General features: G+C 36.6%; 1 protein-coding gene across 1 annotated transcript in view; it reads right to left on the reverse strand.

Moving 5' to 3' along the window:
* Positions 1-360: 360 nt before the first annotated feature.
* The window catches only part of ntn5.L (netrin 5 L homeolog), a 72,254-nt gene continuing 53,381 nt past the window's right edge, over positions 361-19,233 (reverse strand). The window contains 6 exon segments of the mRNA NM_001112872.1: positions 361-1,183; positions 8,231-8,311; positions 8,401-8,463; positions 11,064-11,213; positions 12,520-12,708; positions 15,029-16,053. Of these exon segments, the coding sequence (NP_001106343.1) occupies positions 855-1,183; positions 8,231-8,311; positions 8,401-8,463; positions 11,064-11,213; positions 12,520-12,708; positions 15,029-16,022 (1,806 nt within the window). The 5' untranslated portion in view covers positions 16,023-16,053 and the 3' untranslated portion in view covers positions 361-854.

The following is a 19,233-nucleotide window of genomic DNA, read 5'->3' on the forward strand; positions in this document are numbered from 1 at the left end:
CTATAACATACTAAAAGAAAAGTGAACCGCCCCTTTAAAGAGGGTCATGAGGGTATATGTGCGTGCCAAATTGGTAAAGAGGTTCTTCTTGAAACATTTTGCAAACATGTCTCTCTTAAAAAATAAATAAATAAATAAGGAGAATTATATTAAAATGGTTCATATCTTGATAGCATCCTATTTGGATGCTATTAAGGTTTTTGTTCCAAAAACATGAAAATCCTTAGCTATTTTAGTACTTTTAAAAGCCAATAGTAAATCCCCCCGCCTCGCTCAGAGCAGATTGGGGGATTAATAAAATACCAATAACTCACACAATAACTGACTGATTGTACAGTGATTTGTATTTGAGACAAAAGAAAAGCAGCATAATTTTTTTTACTACAAATATATAAAAATACTCTTAAGCACAAACATTTTGTTACATCATACATGGAAAGAAAATCAAATGATTTGCTGGATGCTGACGCATAACTTCCTGCTGGGATCACAGAATATAAATAATCATTCTGCAGCTTTGGAGTACATTATCTACTCGAGATTTATGGTCGGGTGCCTGTTTAGCCTGTGTTTTAGCCAAATTTCCCAGTTGAAGAGTTTCTGTATTACGGAGGTAGCAATACACATATCATTATGTGCAAGTGCAGCTAGCAGTTAGCGTTTCAATCTACGTGAAGTCTGGTTGTGAGACGAATGATCCCCAGCACAACCTGTAAAATATTAATGACAGACTTACTGCTCTCCAGCTGATATGGACTACAACTGAAAGTATACTTGGTGTGCAGTCCATAGCAGCTGGGAGGTTCTGAACTTGACATCCCTGCTGTATAACTATACAAGTCCCCTTTGCCTATTTATCCCACCCTGCATTTTCCGCGACGTTCTTGCTGCTGGAAGCGTCTCAGTTTGTGGCCCCACACATCTCTCCAAGGAAGGGCCAGGCTGTTCTTATCCAAAATCAGGCGAGCTGGATCTGGAGATTCCTCATCATTGCCAATGATCAGATAGGACTTTCCCACTTGCACTCTGAGACAGTCACATGCCAGATCTTGATCTGGAACCCAAAGCGGTTGGTCCCCACGGCGAATAGGCACCCTGCGCTGTCTGTATACTGTAAGGACAGTAGCTGTAAATTGCCACCATTCTCCAGACTTCTCCATAGACAAGAGCTGAGCTCGAAGAACTGTCAATGAGAGGGATTAAAAAATGAATTACTTCTATGTGGAAATGGGTCTTTTTCTAAGAATTTCAACTTTCCTTACAAATAATTTAAGGTCAGATTAGTTTTTAAAACTATTTTGATCACAATATATCTTTATGGCCGGCCAGGTATTCCAGGTATATAACAGTAGAAAGAGACCATTTCATGGAGCTCATCTAAGCTTCCCACTGTAGCAAAACTTCATAAAGATACTCCTCCAACGAGTATAATTATAATTCTATTTCTTGCAAAATTTTGGGGGTTATTTATCAGAGTTCAAATTCATCTCAATGTTTTCTACTACAAACTCTGATCAAATCCACTTGGGTTTTTACGCTTATTTATTATGACATTTTCCCGAAAATCTGCTTTCGGGAAATCTGCTTAAAATTTTCACGATCTTTACGTATTTTTCACCCGAAAACTTCGAAACCCAGCGCACATCAAAAAATCATCGGGACTTCTCCCATTGACTTGTATGCAACCTCGACAGGTCTGAGATGCCGAATTTTCTGATTAATACTTTTCCATCCTCTGGGTTTAATAAATTCTGAAAAATTCGGGATTTTTTAAAATTCCGATTTAGTAAATAACCCCTTTACAGTATACATAGGGAACATAATAGGATTTTTGATTTTTTTCTTGAAGTCTCAGTAATGTGACCATTCACTGGGAAATTGTAGACCATAAGTCAGTCTGCAAAACCCTAATACCTGGGTATAATAAATACTGCATACATATTTTTAAATAATAGCAAATAAATCACATTAATGGGTCTTTGGTCAAAATCTCTATTTGTTCTCTGCTGGATCTGACATAGTGTTAAGTCTTTTGTATTGACTGAACCTTGCTGTGTTATATATTATATACAAGAGCCAAGAACATCCTGTAAATGATATCCTTATAAATGATGCTTAGTGATGTCATCAGTGATAGTTGGTGCTCAGTGATGTAATTTGTCTTACATAACTCTCTGTAGTGGTGTAACAATAGAGGAAGCAGACCCCGCAGTCGCAGGGATGGGGGCCTGGAATGCAGGGTCTTCTTCCTCTATAGCTGGAAATTATTATAATAATGTACCCCTGTTGCAAAATATGATCATCTCAGTTCCATGACCTGTAAGGCCTCAAGGCTTTCTATGGTCATGGAACTCCTTAGTGACTTATAATATCTATGTTTTACAATAGGGAGTACATTATTCACTATATAAAATTATAGATGATTACAATGCCCTGGTGCTATATTGAGTGCTATTTTTTTGCTTTATTAGTCAAGTATAAGTATGTTAAGAATAGAATAGTAGGTTAGGCACAAGTCAAAAATAAAAAAAAATGCAACAAAAGAATAAAAACCAAAATAGAGTAAAATTAAGTCCCACTGACCAGAGCTACTGAAGCAATCACCAACAAGTAACTAGTTAATGCCATATGTATAGTATATACTGTAATGTATATATGTGTGTGTATTTATTTATGTGTATAAGTTTTCTAAGAAGAAAATATTTCTTAGAAAACTTTACATGTGACCCTTGGACTCCAACAGCAATCCAGTCATCCATTTGGCCTCCATTTCTAGCCAATCCTTTCCAATCCCAGTGGATTTACCATTTTCCTGTCTAGTAATGACTTCAGTATCCAATAAGACATTGCACCTGCCACATAATTCTCCCTGAAAACTTCCCAGTGGATAACAGCAGGCTAGACGGTTCATTACATACCTTTCCTTGTGTTGTCGGAAAACATCCCAAATTAATCCCATAAATTACTTTAATTCATTGCCATAATTCCAGTGTAATGAAAACAAGGGCACATCATGTAATTGCGTTAATAAATAGAGCCTGGAGGGTATCAACTCTCATTCCTATTTAAACATAAGCTTAATGCTATACTGATTGCATTACATTGTATATTCTTTAACTTATCCTCTTTATTGCTTGCTCTGTTTATGTGAAAGGCATCTGGCAGAGATTTTAAGATGGAAAATGTGAATTTCTGCATGGGAGTTCCTTCTAGTAAATATGTCAGGTCTGAGATAAATGAGGAAAGTAATGTGTACTTGATTAGCAGGTTTTTTTTGTTTGCTTTCTATAGAATGGCTTGATAGGTAATTTTTTATGAAAGGGGGGATATAGATGAATGGACTTATGAGCAACATAGTCAAAAGCTCCCCCAGGTTTATTAACCCATAGGAACCAATCAGATATTTGCTTTTTATGATGTAACCAAAGCAAACTGACTAAAGCTAGCAAAAGATGATGAAAGAAAGGAATGAGGAACTCGGAAATGAAAAAGGTGGCTAAACAGTTAAATCTGCCATATGGGGTAACAGAAAATGAGGGTAATAGGAATGGGCGAGGGAAGATTAGAGACATGTGAGGAGGGGTAGGTCATGTAGATGCACAGGGCCATATTTATGAGCACTGTGTATCTTGCTGTATAAATAAATGATGATCATGATCATGATGATGATGACTGAAACTAGAGTTCAAACCAGGTATCAAAGGGTGAAAATAGAGATCACACTATCTATAATTATGACTATAAAAATGTGTATAAAGCAGTTACATTTCCCGCTGGCAAAGTGTGGTGAGCTCTATTTTCACATATTGCAACTTCTGATCCATTGTATCAGGGGAGAAATAGATAAGAAGAACAAGACAATTAGAGGGTAAGAAATAGAAAGGGGTTGGGTAAAAGGGTAGGGGGATAGAGAGAAAAAGGAAAAACATATAAGGGCATATTTTATTATAGAGTAAAACTTGAGTTCACAATATTTCACCAAATGGAATAAGATCCAATTATACTAATTGGTAGGGGTAAAATTCCCCTCTGGAAAGTGCTGAACTCTAGTTTCATGTTTTGATAAACATGCCCAGATGCACACACCCAATGATTAAATATAGTTGAGAAATAGAATAATGGTGTTGTTGGGCACACAAATACCAAGACCAAGGCATTATTAAACAGGTGTTTGCCCAACAATACATCACTGTTCTATTTCTCAACTATATTTAATCATTGGGTGTGGTGCACCCCTCCCCCATTTTTGCAAACTATTGGGGACCTGTGATTGTATCTGTGCCAATTGTCTCAAATACTTGGGGGGTTATTTATCAAGGTACGAATTAACTCAATATCGGCTGCTACAAACTCTGATCTAACCCACTCAGGTTTTTAACGCTTATTTATTACATTTTACAGAAAATTACCTTTGCGGGAAAACTCAGATTTTCACGATTTTTTTGTGAATTTTTTTGGAGTTTTCACCCGAAAGCTCAGAAAACATTGTGAAATTGCCCGAAACCCCCGACACAACCAAAAATCATTGGGACTTTTCCCATAGACTTTTATGCAAAAATTCATGATTTTTTTAAGCCTATTATAACACAAAAAAAATAATTTTTCGGATTTCGGGGAATTTCGGAGTTTAGTAAATAACCCCCTTGGTGATGTCTAATAGAATACAAGGCAGCGTTGGGGATAATAGAGGTAAGGGGGAAGGTACAAAAGGTAGAAAACAGAGAGCACGTTTTGAAAGAGTTAGAAAATGGCACAGATACGGGAAAACAGTTTAAACAGCGGATTAAGAAATTTCTCAATAATTTAGCAAACAGTAGAATTTTGGATTGTTTTTCCAATAAGGATTAATTACATCTTGGGATAAAGTACAAAGTACTCTTCTATTATTGCAGAGAAAAAAGGAAATTATTTAAATTTATGTTTAATTAAAATGACACCTATGGGAGATGGCTTTCCCGTAATTGGATAACAGGTTTCTGGATAATGGATCCCGGTAGTTAATTTTTATTATGGAAGCTTAAAAAATAGCAAAACTGTTCAAACTTAAGTTCACAACGAAAACGGGCTTTACACAAACACAGAGGGTTAAGAGAAATAGAAGAAAAAAATCAGTGATGCTGAACAGTAAACGGTGACATATATGGCACTTTCATCTTTTTACTACTATTACGTTTTGGTTCATCCTCATCATATACAGTCTTACATGTTTATATTCACCACCCTCCTGGAGGATTTGCAGTGGTTCCTGTCTAACATATACACACACCTTGGGTGGCTGCTCACACTTAACCTGTGGCCTCTTGGCTCTGCTTTCAACAGTTACTCCATTGCCATCATTTGTTTGAAGACTGTTTGGTTTTATGGCTCATGACACAAAGGTGATGAATCAAGACGGCTTCTTTTCTGTTGTTAGAGTCTTGGCCTCTCATCCCTTTTATCAGCAGGGGCTTGGCCTTAACAAAACCCACTCTCTGGTCCTCTGCAGGCCTCCATTTATCATATGTTTTAATAATATACTTTCTTCAGTTGGGTAGGTAGTCATCAAAATAAGGTCTCCCACGTGGCTAAAGCACCTCTCACCTCTTCAGAGTTTTTGTGGGAAGATACAGAGAGGCAATGAAATAAGATATTCTTCCGCATTATGTTTTTGTTATTATTTAAAATACTTGGAAAAAAAATACTATCCCGGTTCTCTCGTTTCTCTGCTTTCCCTTTCCTTTAATATCTTTAACTCCTATTCTTTCTAGGAATTTAGAGGAAATCGGCTTAAGTGGATAATTCCCTTTGTGTTTTTAAAGAACATTCTTCTAACGCAGCAGGACCCGCTCTGAGCCTTTGCTGTCACGCCCCCCTCATACACACTCTGCCTTTCACCGCACACTTTGCTTCCCACCCTAACATCCCCATTTTTCCCAAAAGACGTTGTTTTCGCTAATCCTATGAAATGATGATCCTTCAGTCATCTTATACTGGCTGTGCCTAGGGGATGAAGAAAAGGACCTGCTGGGAAGGACTCTGATCCAAACTGAGAAGGGCAAGGAATAAAGGCTTTGGAATTCAGTTGTTCTTCCTTATTCACGGATTTGCATCTTAAAAGTACTCTGAGCTCATAAGCAGGAGATCTATCACATCTCATTTTGAGTAAGAAAATCTGCTCCTTAAATATAAAAGTAAATAGAAGAATATACCTTTCTTTAGTGAAAATAAATAGTAATTTGCATTCTTACAACTTTAATTAAATCCTTTGTATATCAAGGCATGCTGCCATGGGTTTCTATTCCTTGTTATTGCTGATTATTTGACATATTGGGTTAAACTTTTATCTGTACATTGTTCGTGGGGAGGTCAAAAGTTTTAGTAGGACAGACAGACAGTTGTTGCTATTGAGTTACAATGGCAGTTTTATGAAGTCCCCTGTAAGATTGTGCTGCATTTGTTTATATGTAACAATAGCACAAAACAAATATTTAGATATGTGCTACATGCTAAACCTCCTCTGCGGCTGAACGTTTTGGTGAAGCCCCATAGACAAACCTTTGATGTGGAGTTGTCTAAATTGTGCAGCACTATCCCTAAACCTAACTAAAAGATTAACATGTAATTAAGATGTATTTTACTGGTCACTGTATGTATCATTATTTCCCAGGGCAGAGTGTAATACCCACGAATGTAGTTTCAGCGAATGCAACTGGTTTATTCCATTGACCCTTATTTTGTATGTTTAAATTAAATTCTTAACCAAGGTTCATAATAATCAACTAAATACTGTGTCCCCCTGACAAGGATACAATGATCATTCAACACTGCAGATGAGGTCAGATGAGGGGCAGATTTTGCAAGGGTCAAATTTCGAGTTTATGGGTTTCTGAAAACTCCCATAAACTATGAGTTTCTGAAAACTCCCATAAACTCCCATAATATAAACAATTTGAAAAAAAAATAACCAATCAAAATTAATTAAAAAATTCAAATTTTTTTAAATTCGTGTGAATAGGATCGACCTGCAAACTCAAACCAAATTTGAATTGGATTCGATTCGAGTTTTTTAACATATGTTTCCAAATTGATTGTAGGAGGTCCCCCATAGGCAAAAACACCATTTCGGCAGGTTTTAGATGCCAAATAGTTGAATTGAATTCTTAAAGGGACAGTACATGATACATTTCGACTTTCAATTTTTTTAAACTCAAATCGAATTTGGACTAGCCAAATTACAGTAAAATAAACTCAAAAATTAAATTCAAAAATTCAAATTTTCAATTTGATCCTTCATAAATCTGCCCCTTAATACAATATATTGCTCTTCTGGGTAGGGATAATCTCCTTATAATACCCATTGATTTCTCCATGATCTAACCAGCTTTTAGATGCCAACATTTTTTTTTCTTAATCATTTTTGAAAATTTGAGTTTTGGGAACTCAGATTCGAATTTGTGGTTTTTGCCATCCTAGGAAAATCTGCCCCTTAATGTATGGTGGAAACCCTTTATCTGGAAAACTCCAAGTAACAGATCCCATACCAGTACTAACAATGTCTTTTAATTTTATGCTTTGTTTCAAAACATTTCTCTGTCTCTGTCTTTTGGTTTACTTTTGCACCGAATCCACTATTTTGGATTCGGTCGAACCCCCGAAGATTCTACGAATTCCGAACCGAATCCTAATTTGCATATGCAAATTGGGGATAGGAATGGGAAAACATGTTTTACTTCCTTGTTTTGTGACAAAAAGTCACACAATTTCCCTCCCCGTCCCTAATTTGCATATGCAAATTAGGATTCGGATTCAGTTCGGCCGGGCAGAAGGATTCGGCCGAATCCAAATCCTGCTGAAAAAGGCCAAATCCTGGCCGAATCCCGAATTGAATCCTGGATTCGGTGCATCCCTAACTTTTATAAATGTAGTGTCCTTGAACAGTCTATATCAACAAGACTATTCAGTGTAACCCTAAACTGTAAGATATTTTTTTATGCAAAATCCTTCCCTTAGATAATTATATTGTAGCAAAACTGATGATCTTTTCACATGTTTATTTAATGTGGTGGAATTGTATATGAAAGTCTATGAAGATCTTTTTGAAGAAAAGGAACTAGGAAACAACAGCACACAACGACCTTCCAGATGAACAGTATGACCCACTGTAATCACATTATTAAACAAGAATGGGCTAATAAGGCGGTGGAAACTTGAAACATTGTGATTGTGAAAATTGTATCACTCTGAGACTTACCATAATCCTTCTTGCAATACTTGCGTAAGTTCATATGCACTCGACTATGGGAGGGCTTGCAATAGGACTGGCACTCGGTACCTATGTAAACATGCATTTTTTTAATGTAATTAAATTCATTTTCAATGCAGTAATAATACAAATAAAAATTTTAATTATATGAAATTTACCATTTATTCCTGCTTTCCATTCATGTGGATAACTGACTGTGGTTGTCATCTCTTCTTGAACTCCTAAACATAACAAAAGAGACAAAATAACTTGTAGTACAACATCATGAGATATAGTTATGGGCCTATTTAGGAAGTGTATACAATGTCATTTTCTTGATAAGTAATGGAAATCTTGAGATCTGCTTAAAGGTGGTATTTTATGGGGGGGGTGTAAACAAAGAAATATATTTTATTTATACATTTTATATTATATTATATTAAAGGTATGAAATCTATTATCCAGAATGCTAAGGACCTGGGGTTTCCTGGAAAAGAGGAAAACTCAACCAACAAAAATTAGAGGTTTAATAAATAGGCCCTTTTGTCTTCTGAAAAAATCATTTAAACATCAAATAAAGCCTATTGCATTGCTTAGCCTCCAATAAGGAATAATGATATCTTAGTTGGAATTCAAGCGCAAGGTATTGTTTTATTATTACAGAGAAAAAGGAAATACGTTTTAAAATATTGAATTATTTAATTTAAAATGGTGTCTATGGGAGATGGCCTTACTGTAATAAGAGCTTTCTGGTAATGGGTTTACGAATATTGGATTTGATACCTGTTTAACACAATTCCTAATTTTATTACTCAAATATCAAACTTAATTACATACACACAATCCCCAATAAAGGATTCAGTTTGGGATTTGGGTAAGTCGGAGCCTTTGAAAGCAGGATTCAGATTTGGATGAAACCAAGAGCCTGGGAAAACTGAATCCAATGCCTATATACAGTAAAGCAATACATTTGCAGTGCGTGCTTCACAATTGTTTCAGTTCATAAGTGCACAAGTTTGGATCCTTTCATTGGATTGCCACCGGTCTGGTTTTCACATGGACAGCCTGGTTTCCATATTAGGAAATCCGGACTGGGCTTTAAAATCAATGTCGTGGTGATCAGTCAACCAGTGATCACCATGTAATAACCCACACCTTGATGTCATCCACCCACATTGTAAGCCACCAAGCCTGCCCCTGATGTCACCAGGTCTGTCCCCTGCAGCGGCAGAAATGATGACCTTACCCACTAAAGAGGTTTTGGGTATTTGGCTAAATACAAAACAAGTGGGATTAGCACATCCCTAGTTTGCAAAATGGAATCATATTTCACACTAAGCATATTTTACAGGAATCTATATAGTTCCATTAAGATTTGTCTTAGTCAAATAAGATCTGAAACATCCTTGTATCAATTCTCAGCTTCAGTAATATACACCAGTGTAATTTGAAAGGGAAAACAAGGTAGAATGTTAAAGCACAGGTAGAGAATGTATGCCTCAAATTGCAGACATAATTGCCAAATACTTAATTGCCATTACCCAGCACTTTGCCTGGACAACTGTTTCCAAGGAAAAGTCTACATGACTTTTCAGTTATTTTTTAGCGTTATACCCTAGAGTTTTACACCTGGGAATATTCTAGACCATTATCCTAGCAATTGGATATATGGTCAGTAGTGATGGGCGAATTTATTCGCCAGGCGCGAATTCGCGGCGAATTTGCGCGATTCGCGTCCAGTTTCGAAAAACGGACGCCGGCGTCGAAAAACGGGCGCCGGCGTAAAAAACGAGACGCCGGCGCCGTTTCGCGAATTTTTCGGCGCAAATTCGCCCATCACTAATGGTCAGTAAATGGAACAGCAAACTTAGAGAAGACGGTATGATACTGCTTTGGTTAGATTATATGGATGTTGATGATGATAATGATGACAGAATCTCTTATGACATGCATACATGACACACTAATAGGAATTCGGCATGCTTTCAGGATGGCCTATTGTAAATTCAGAGATTTGTTAATTATCTTGTGACAGCGCAGATTCGTTTTTGTCCATGACTTCAAATGCATTTTCTAATGTGCCAGGAAGTCTGCTCATGGGTGAGCTTATACAGGCTCTTCATTGGTGATCCTCTATTTATATGAAATTAAACAAGCCAGCGGCACAAGTAGGAAAATGGGCACCTGCAGAAATGCTACAGATATTATCACAGCTACTTCAAGTTTGAATGTGAAAGTTTAATAGGATATACATTTATATCTTATATATGTGTTTAATCCCTCTGAGAGACTAAAACATAACAAATATTTAGACAGTGCCCGGGGATGTTCTATTTGACATACATTTTTCTTAACTGAACATTTTATGAAAGACTTTGATGATAATATTACACTTGATTATGCCTATATTCAGAAGGTTCTTTACTAAAATCTGAATTTATCTCATTATCTTAATAAAAAAAAACACAACCAATACCTTATTGGTTTTTAAAAAAGCTTGATTAAATCAGTTTGGGTAAAAACTTGATAAAATCAAGAGAAAACCTGAATCAATTTTTTTAGTGTTTTTTTTCCCAAATTGCTAAATTTTCAGGAAAAAGCCTGAATTTACTGATTTTTGTCCAAAAAGCCAAAATGGTCGGTATTCGGGCTAATTCAAAAGCAAACCACAGAAACGTCAAAATAAAATAGGAACCCTCCGCCATTGACTTATACACAACCTCGGCAGGTCTGAGATAGTGGATTTTCAGACTCGATTTTTTTTGCTGCATCTGGCTTTAATAAATCTAGAAAAATTCAAGTTTCAAGACATAAGGAAAGTATCAATGTGAAAGATACTCACGGACGCAGGGCATATGGGCTGACCGACTCTGCTGGTATCCTGGGGCACATCGATTGCAGGTCGGACCAGTCACACCGGTTTTACACTGGCACTGGCCCGTGGTTTGGTTGCACATTGCATTCACTGCTCCTATTGGGTGACACTGGCAAGCTGAGGAACAGATACAGAGACTGTTAAATGTATGCTCATTTAATTTTTTAATTCTTCATTATGGAAACATTTTCATTTGACTTAATTTATAACTGCATCAATAATCTAAATGGCAAACAGGGACCAGGTTCTAAATACAGTGAAACTATGAATTTCCAACAGTTCAGCAACAATTCTACAGACACTATAGCTTTATAAATCCATCTAGCCAAAGTGTATAGAAGTACTTGTACCTGTCAGACATTTATCCAATTTATCTGCACTGTCTACTGTATATCTATTCACTGATTTTGGCAGGAAGTAATTAAACACAGTCACATGACTACTAGGAAGTGTTCTCGAAAAAAATAGAAGCTAAGAAATAATCATTCTTCAATGAGCATGGGTATGTTCATAAGTATGGATTTGTTTTATTCAGTATTTAATTTAAAGACAAAAAAGATACAAATTCTTCCAATGACTAAATTATTCCTATGCCTATATAATTTAGGGCACTGATGCCAGGAAATTGGGAAAAATGGAAATAAATACTTTCAAACTTAATTGATGTGTAGGGGTTTCCTAGCCAACTGCTTTGGTTAATACAAATGGGGACAGTATACAACATACCCTATGCAGTAGTAATCTAATAAATCAGAACATTAAAGGATTAAACAATGTGAACATATATTTTGAACCTGCTCAGTTCAAAATACCATTTGTTATAACTGCCTCCTGCGTTTTCACCACCATTGCCTTGTTTTATTACACTGACTCTTCATAAAAAGCCAAAATCTTGAGCCCTTTGATCTTTTCCAAATTCAATTATGCTTTTCTATTCTTCATCCTCGTTTGTGGGGCTGCCTGTGCTAGGGGAGGGGGCTTGGATCAGTGGCAAGGGGGCTCACTTTGAAGGTCAATAAGAGAGGGATTTGGGGACACTGCATATTTATTCTCCTAGATATACCTGAAAGCCCAGCTTGGAGGTTAATTAGGATGAGATTTGGGATAAAATTGTATCTGTTGTCCTATGGCTGATATGCAAACGTGTCTCTTATATTTGCAACCTTACTAACAGGAGCCCTAACCAAAGGCTGGACCTCCCAGGAGCTTGAGTGCACGAACTACTGTACTACTTTTCTACTGTGGGTGCTGCAGTAAAAACTCAGCAGCACACAAAAACTTTCAAAAAGAAATATTCATGCAAACAATGATTGAAATAAAACCAACACACTTTTTTAAATTGTATTTTTAGTCTATATAATTTAAGGGCACACATTTTTCCCCCCAGTACGATTCAGTTGAAGCAACTTCTAAAAATACTCACGTTTACATGCCTTCCTGCTGGTGATTGGTTTGGTCAGATCCCGTTTGTAGCCTTGCTTGCAGTAGTGACAGTGACGACCAGCAGTGTTGTGCCGGCAGTTTAGACAGATGCCTCCACTCTTTCGACCCGAGAGTTTATACAACTCCATGTTAAAGCGACATCGGTGAGAGTGTAAGTTACACTCACAAGCTGAGCAAGCAGAAATAAGTGAAAGAGAATCTCAGATTGACTTGAATAATGCAGAGTATGCATTCCATTCCCCATGCAACACATTGCAAGCTGATCATATGTGCTCATTATTATATATGAAGATTATTTCTATGAGCTGAAGAAGCTTAACCTTTGCCGTCTTTGACAGAATAGCACCAAGCATTCCATCACTGTAAAGTGGGTGCTGATATATTGGAAGATGAAGGTTAAACACACCAATATATTCCTATATAATGATAGAGAGATAGAAAGATAGACATATAGATAGTTAGATGATAGAAAGATAGATGATGAATGCATAATGGTGTTATTTATTTGGTATTGATGGATAGATATCAATAGATGGATAGATAGATGATTTGCTAGGTCCACCACATTGAAAATAAGTCTACTCCCCTTGTATTATCAGTATCAGTCTTTTTATAAAGTAAAGCCTTGAATAAAGCCTATTATTCACTATATTCACAGCAAAATAGCTCCGGTGATCCTTCTAACTTTACCCAGGCAAAGATTTGTGTTGTCATGGTACTTGTATGGACTACGACAAATAACATTTAAAGTATTCACTGAAACAGAACCAGCAAATGTGCAACTTTTCATTCCTTCCATAATAAATCTACTGTATTATGTTCTACAGGTATTACTATATTTCTGGCCAAGCTCATTACAGACACGGTTGTAGTCAGGCCCATGCACCATCAATGATCTTCTATGTCTAGTTTTGATTCCATAGGTGCAAGTCCAGTTTACAGGTATCTTTAAAAATGATAAGGAAAAAGTTCTTCTATAAACTATATTTTAGCCAATATCAAATAGATATATTGTGATAAGAGCCCCCTCTTGAATACATTTTACTGGTTTATTAAAGGGAACTTCGGGGGGGGGGGCACAATTCCAGTATATAATCATAAAATATCTGATGGCGTTATTTGTAAAAAAAATATGACTTTTGCTTCATTGTTTTGGTGCACACATAACCAATAAATACTTCTGCCAGTTGCAATTATATTTGAATTGTTCAGTATAAAAATAAAAACTAGGTGAATAGATAGACTGTGGAAAATAACAAATGTTTTCAATATAGTTAGTTAGTCAAAAATGTAATGTATAAAGGCTGGAGTGACTGGATGTCTAACATAATAGCCAGAACACTACTTCCTGTTTTGCAGCTCACTTGGTTTATACTTATTGGTTACTAGACAGTAAGTCAAATACAAGAGTCCTCTGCACTCAACCCATTATCAATATATTTAAGACAGCGACATTTTGTGCATACTGCTACTGAAAAATGCCTTACCCTTTAAACAAAACAGGGATTGTTTGTCCATATATTGCAATATATTTAAGCTGGCCAACTACGTCAAAGTCATCCCATATCTGGCCAGTCCTATGCTCAATTTTATCTGATTCATTAAGAATTCTATTGCTTCATTATACATTTTACAAAGGGACTAGGTTTTACCCGCAACTTACTTGCTGCTTTCAAAGTAAACCCCCATACTTGGCTGCCCAGTGTCTAATAAAAGGGCAGCCAAGTATGGGGGTTTACTTTGAAAGCAGCAAGTAAGTTGCGGGTAAAACCTAGTCCCTTTGTAAAATGTATAATGAAGCAATAGAATTCTTAATGAATCAGATAAAATTGAGCATAGGACTGGCCAGATATGGGATGACTTTGACGTAGTTGGCCAGCTTAAATATATTGCAATATATGTACAAACAATCCCTGTTTTGTTTAAAGGGTAAGGCATTTTTTAGTAGCAGTATGCACAAAATGTCTCTGTCTTAAATATATTGATAATGGGTTGAGTGCAGAGGACTCTTGTATTTGACTATATGTATTTTGTGGTCACACCCTCATTGCACCCCCACCTAATGTTTTTAAAAAATAGTGGTGAGCACAACTTTCCCTTGTTTGTTACTAGACAGTAACCAATCAGAGACATGAGGGGGGGGGGCACATGGGTCATAACTGTTGCTTTTGAATCTGAGCTGAATGCTAAGGATCAATTGCAAATTCACTGAACAGAAATGTACCATGTGACCCCCCCCCCCCTTCAAGTCGCTGACTAACTCAGAGTTATAGAGCTGAAAAGCAGGAAGTAGTGTTCGGCTGTTATGTTAGACATTCAGTCACTCCAGTCTTTATACATTACATTTTTGGCTAACTAACTATATTACAAATATTTTTTTTATTTTGCACAGCCTATCTATTTACCCACACAAAACTGTTCCTTTAAAACCCCTGCATATGTTTTGCAAATGTATATTGGAAAAGTAGCTTGGAATGACTATTTCTTACCCACACACTCGTGTGCATTGCTTGGTGTTGCTCTCTGCCAAGGCCTGTCATAATAAAATGGTTTGCAGGCATCACATTCTGGCCCAAGTGTATTGTGTTGACATTCACACATTAGTCCCTCCTTGCCGGCTGTGCAGCGGGATGCGTGGCCGTTACATTTACACCTTCCTCCAACCTGGATTTCAGAAACACCATAGAAAGCAGTTTTCCTTCGAATTCCCATTTTTTTTCCATGGTGTAGACGGTTAAAAACCACCCTTATATCTGTGGCAGTTACCCAGTCTTGTAGAACAGGACTATACTCAAATCTACGAGCGGAAGGGCGGCCGGCTAAAGGCATGAATGCTACCAGTCCTTTAGTCAGAGGTTTCACTCCTGTTTGGAAGTCAGTGCATGTGGCTTCGTGCTGCATGGGTTTTGATATAGCACTTGTGGTAGCCTGGTCATAGACACGACGGCAGTGAGTAGAATAGAACTGGAAAGGAATCCAAGTTTTACCATAATCCATCGATTTATAGATTGCCATAGAGTCTGGCCGAGGAGAGCAAAACCGTAAACTGGCGTAGACCAGTTCAAATCTACGCCCCAATGGCAAAGTTAATGTGACATTCTGCGGAAATGTTATTCCACTCTCTGACTTCCAACATGTTTGGGAATCTGTATCCGTCATGTATGAGGGTGGATAGGAGTTCTCTGTTTTTTTCTGATCACACAGTTGACACCTGCGTGATGTCACATTGGTTGCATCCAGAAAATGGCAGAGTTTCTGCGGCGTTCTGCCACAGGTATTAGAAGTAATTACCTCTTGTCCAAGAGCAACGTTGATAAAATCCGGGATGCAGTACTTTGGCCGCTGTTTGGCATCGTAACAGGGGCCATCAGAAGTCCCGCCATGTGTCGATGCTTTATTGGAATTGTTTTCCTGTCCCCTGGGCACCGGGCACAGCAAGGAAATGATATAAAAAGGAATAAAACCCCACAGAATTCGAGGCATGTCAGAGCAATCACGATGTTGGAAACATTACCTGAGACAGAAAGAAATCAGTTAATAAATATTACACTTGTGGAAAGAAGGGCAGAAAGAAAGACCTCTCGATTCAGCATGTTATAGGGAATGTATCATGAGAAGGAATCACAAAATAAAGAGGAGAAAGCAAAGAAACATGATATCCCTCCCAGCATTTGTTTTGAATTTCTTATCATTTTAGAAAAAAGATTTTTGCATCTCTTTTAAGGTCAATAATGAAAGATTTGTACACGGACAAAGTTCATTCTGACTATAGGAATTCTAAAAAAAAAAAAGCACTAAACATACTTAAAGCAAAAAGAATGATCTTGCATCATAATTTAATCCTAAACACACGAAGACAGCCATGAATAACATTTGAACATTGTCCAGGCCTCACCTCTTCACTGTGATGAACGACTTGTATTCCAAGTGGTTTAGAATGAGTTGGCTTCAGTTTACAGAAACAAGACCCTTTTGAAATAGAGGCTGCCATGAAGGGGGTCTATAACTTCACTCTTGAGCTCACCAGGTTGGGTGAACCAAAGGACCCTTCGCGGAAGCATCCAGTTTAGGTGTTCATTTATAAAAAAAAAAAACTCTTTTTAAAGGAGAAGGAAAGGGCTAAACATCACACCAGGGGTGGCTATTTATTAGGTACTCCCTAGTGATTATAATTTCTAACCTCTGACCCCAGCCTCTTTACTGAAAAACTCATCTCTATTCAAATGACCCATTAAATTCCCTGTGATATTTGATGCTCTACGCATGCACAGAAAAGCTTGGCCCTACTGCTCTACTGCTCATGCGTGCAACCCAGGGTAGCCATTTAAAAAAAAGACAGAAATGGCAGACCCCAGTGATTAAGCCTTTCCTTCTCCTGTAAGTATTGACTGGGTTTATTGTAATATATGTATTAAATATCATAGGTTGCCTTTTAAGGAGGGGGTCCTTTAGCAAATTTTAAATCAACAGAGTACTAATCTCTCACCATGACAGCATAAATTTGCATTGTGATTGCTCGGAAAGTGATTACCTACAATTAAAAAAAAATTGCTTAAGGTTTTATTGTTCTTCATAAATGAGCTCTTCACCTGAATAATGTTTAAAACTAGTATAGAAGCTTAACAAGCAAATGAAACCCAAATTAATTTAAACAAAAATGCTTACAGGTTACATAAATATACATGGTACAGGTATGGGACCTGTTATCCAGAATGCTTGGGACCTGGGATTTTCCGGATAACAGATCTTTCCGTAATTTGGATCTTCATACCTTGTCTAGTAGAAAATCATATAAATATTAAATAAACCCAATAGGCTGGTTTTGCCTTCAATAAGGATTAATTATATCTTAGTTTGGATCAAGTACAAGCTACTGTTTTATTATTACAAAGAAAAAGGGAAATCATTTTTAAAAATTTGGATTATTTTGATAAAATCGATTCTATGGGAGACAGGCCTTCTATAATTGGGAGCTCTCTGGATAGCAGGTTTCCCAATAATAAATCCCATACCTGTATGTATAGTGAATCAAGTACACCTTATTGTAAAATATAAGGATATTATAAGTCACAGAGGAGTTCCATGACCATATATTTATTTATTTATTTTTTAGAAGGAGGTTACTGCCGTTTACAATGATATAATTTACAGGATATTCATGGCTTTTGTGGATTATAATGATATAGTCCTGCAAATAGCTGCATACATATGCTATATAAATAACAAATAAACAAATGCCTCAACGTTCATACATTGTCAAAGTTTTCGGGGTTGTATTAAATAGATTTTTAGTATGATGTAGAGAGTGATATTCTGAGACAATTAAGATTTTGTTTTTAAGGTGGGGTCAGTGACCCCCATTTGAAAGCAGGAAAGAGTCAGAAGAAGGCAAATGAAAAAAACTATAGAAAAGAAAAAATGAAGACCAGTTGGAAAGTTGCGTAGAATTAGCCATTTTATAGCATACTAAAATCAAACTTAAAGGTGAACAACTACTTTAATTAATACATTTTTTTATGAAATGAATAATATGTAATTCATATATATATATATATATATATATATATATATATATATATATATATATATATATAATGATTAAATGTTAATTACATTTGATTTGACTTATGTGAAATCAAATGTAATTAACAGCGTCCATGTGATTGTTGCAAGAAGGTCTATCCATGACAGGTGAATTCTTATTTAACACACTTGTATACTAGAATACTAATTAAAGGCTTTATCTACCGTTATTTTTATTTGTAGTAAGTGGTGTGTCGAATTTTCTTTCCACCGCTAATTTCTTTTCACTCTTTAAACCGTGTGTACATTCACATTTTGCTGTGAAACCCACTGGCCTCGTATTAAAGGAATATAAATGTGAGAAATCTTCCAGCCCTGCATATCAGACTCAATGAAATGAATAATGTCGCCTGACACCCATATCAGCACCAGAGTCCATGTTGTACTGAATCTCCAAGTCTCTGTTGTTTGAGAGAACTGCAGAATTCTTCTGCACGATAATGTGATCTGACCTCTTTTAAACAGAATAACAATTTAAATGTAATTACTCCACAAAGCCACCGAGCTTCTCTATGAATTCCAATTCAATCACATTTGAATATATATGTACGTTATGAATGTTTTATCTGAATACTTTTGGATTTAAATCTGTGCCAGTCGACATTTATAATTTGTAGAATTTATCATTTATAATTAGAAAATGTGCATAAAAATCAAGCCCGGAACCCTTTGCTGAATCATCTCTAGCAACATTTGGGGTTCGAAATTTAACATATTATTTCACTGGCAGGTGTTGCCAACCATATCCATTTACAAGATATTTTATTGTTCTTAATTTTGTGTCTCGGTCCCAAAAGAAATGCCTGATTATAACTTAAAAGGACTATCAGCATGCTTCATCAGTTCATGCAGTGGTCTAACTCAATTTAACTCCCTGTAAAACATCTACCACCTGCAGTGCCTCCTCTTCCATTAATCCTTTAAGTAAAAACCCTGAGTTGCACAGGATTTGTAGCCTTTCACTGCATGCCAATGCTCTACCACCATAATCAGTGAATGCAGAATTTTGACTTATGATTTGCTCATTGGTGAGCAGTGTCTATCAAATGCAAGGCACAAATTGTCCCTATACAGGTATGGCACCTGTTATCCAGAATGCTCGAGACCTGGC

Source organism: Xenopus laevis, chromosome 7L (genome assembly GCF_017654675.1).
Source record: "Xenopus laevis strain J_2021 chromosome 7L, Xenopus_laevis_v10.1, whole genome shotgun sequence".
Lineage (NCBI taxonomy): Eukaryota > Metazoa > Chordata > Amphibia > Anura > Pipidae > Xenopus > Xenopus laevis.